Source organism: Geospiza fortis, unplaced genomic scaffold (genome assembly GCF_000277835.1).
Source record: "Geospiza fortis unplaced genomic scaffold, GeoFor_1.0 scaffold17, whole genome shotgun sequence".
NCBI classification, from domain to species: Eukaryota; Metazoa; Chordata; class Aves; order Passeriformes; family Thraupidae; genus Geospiza; species Geospiza fortis.
In genome coordinates this window covers 204909-206476 of record NW_005054438.1, presented here as the reverse complement: position 1 = coordinate 206476, position 1568 = coordinate 204909, and the positions used below count along the sequence as shown (strand labels likewise).

Here is a 1568-nt window from a genome sequence, read left to right as displayed (position 1 = left end):
CATCTCCCCATCATCTCCCCGCGATCCCCATCTCTGCAGCCCCTCTCACCCTGCCCTTTCCTGCCCCCGCAGTTCTCCGGCCTGCTGGGCACCGTGTACCGCCGCGGCAACCTCAGCTTCACCCGCGATGGCAACTCCCTGCTCAGCCCCGTCGGCAACAGGATCTCCCTGTTCGACCTCAAGAAGTGAGAGCGGCGAGGGGCGGGGAGGGCCTGGCACTGCCAGTGCGGGGGTTTCGGCGGGAATAAAGCTCTGAGGGCGTTTTGGAGCCCGATCCATGGGGCTGTCCAGGATGCTCGGCCTGCTAAAATATCCTGGAAAGCGTCTGCTTTAGCATTAAGAGGTAGAAGGCTGCCTAGTGGAATATCTGTCACGGTGTTGTGCGGGTAGACCCGTGTGGAGAATAGCAGAGGAATTACGTTAAGGTGTATTTTAGAGAAAAAATTAAAGGGAAGAAATAGATTTGTGTTTGATTTAGTTGTATGGTCTCTTTGTGTGCTTCTGTCTTGTATATAACAAAAATTAGAGCATCAGCAGCCTTTCCTGTGTGTCAGAGTTGCGATCGATGCTCCCTGTGCCTGCGTTCCAGTCAGGAGCCTGGAATTACAATTCTGTTATGCAGAATTACAGACCATCCTGGAGCCTGGAATTACAATTCTGTTATGCAGAATTACAGACCATCCTGGAGCCTGGAATTATAATTCTGTTATGCAGAATTACAGACCATCCTGGAGCCTGGAATTATAATTCTGTTATGCAGCAGGCCCTGCACAGAACAACCCAGGAATTTGGTGTTCATTATGCAGAATTACAGACCATCCTGGAGCCTGGAAGGATGGTCGAGTCCAGCTCCTGGCCCTGCACAGAACAACCCACCTACTTGGTGTTCATGGGATTGTGACAGCTGAACAAAGTTGTCGGGATTTTACATTAAATTTTGACTGTGGCCTTAAGAAAGGTATCAAACCACATTTCACTGACACTGATGTTCTTCCTGCATTCCTGTCCTCATTTTACTGTTCGGTGTTTTTGTTGCAGTAACAAGTGTGAGACGTTGCCCTTGGCTACACGGCTCAATATTGTGTGCGTGGGGCTCTCTCCAGATGGAAGCCTTGCCATTCTAATTGATGAAGGTACTTGCACAGACACTTGTTTTGTAAAAGAATTCAGTAAAAATACGGCCTTTTGGGGAGGAAATCTGTATTAGGTGTTAGGTGTTCAACCTTAACACAAAATTGGAAGTGGTATGCTTTAGAAATGGCATTATAATTTTTCTGTTTACAAATAACTTGTTAACAGAATTTGGATACTGTCTCATAATTTGGACTGTATTTTCTGTATTTTCTTAATTTTAATAATATTAAGCACACTTGAAAAGCTTTCCCCCCTCCTCTTTAAGAAAAGAAGGTTTGCTAGGATTATGATTTCTTTGGGAACTCAGTTATTCTCATGATCCTTTTTTCTGCCCTTACAGAGGGAGCTGCCTTGCTTGTGAGTTTGATTGGGAAATGTGTGATACATCAGTTTTATTTCCACAAGCCAGTTCACAGTGTCAGCTTTTCCCCTGA

At 45.9% G+C, this 1568-nt stretch overlaps 1 protein-coding gene across 1 annotated transcript in view; it reads left to right on the top strand.

Moving 5' to 3' along the window:
• Window positions 1-6: 6 nt before the first annotated feature.
• PWP2 (PWP2 small subunit processome component) overlaps window positions 7-1568 on the top strand; it is a gene marked incomplete at its 5' end in the record, with an annotated part of 15019 nt that continues 13457 nt past the window's right edge. Inside the window, 3 exons of the mRNA XM_031062142.1 lie at window positions 7-185; window positions 1039-1133; window positions 1475-1567. Of these exons, the coding sequence (XP_030918002.1) occupies window positions 7-185; window positions 1039-1133; window positions 1475-1567 (367 nt within the window). The remainder of the gene's footprint in view (window positions 186-1038; window positions 1134-1474; window position 1568) is intronic.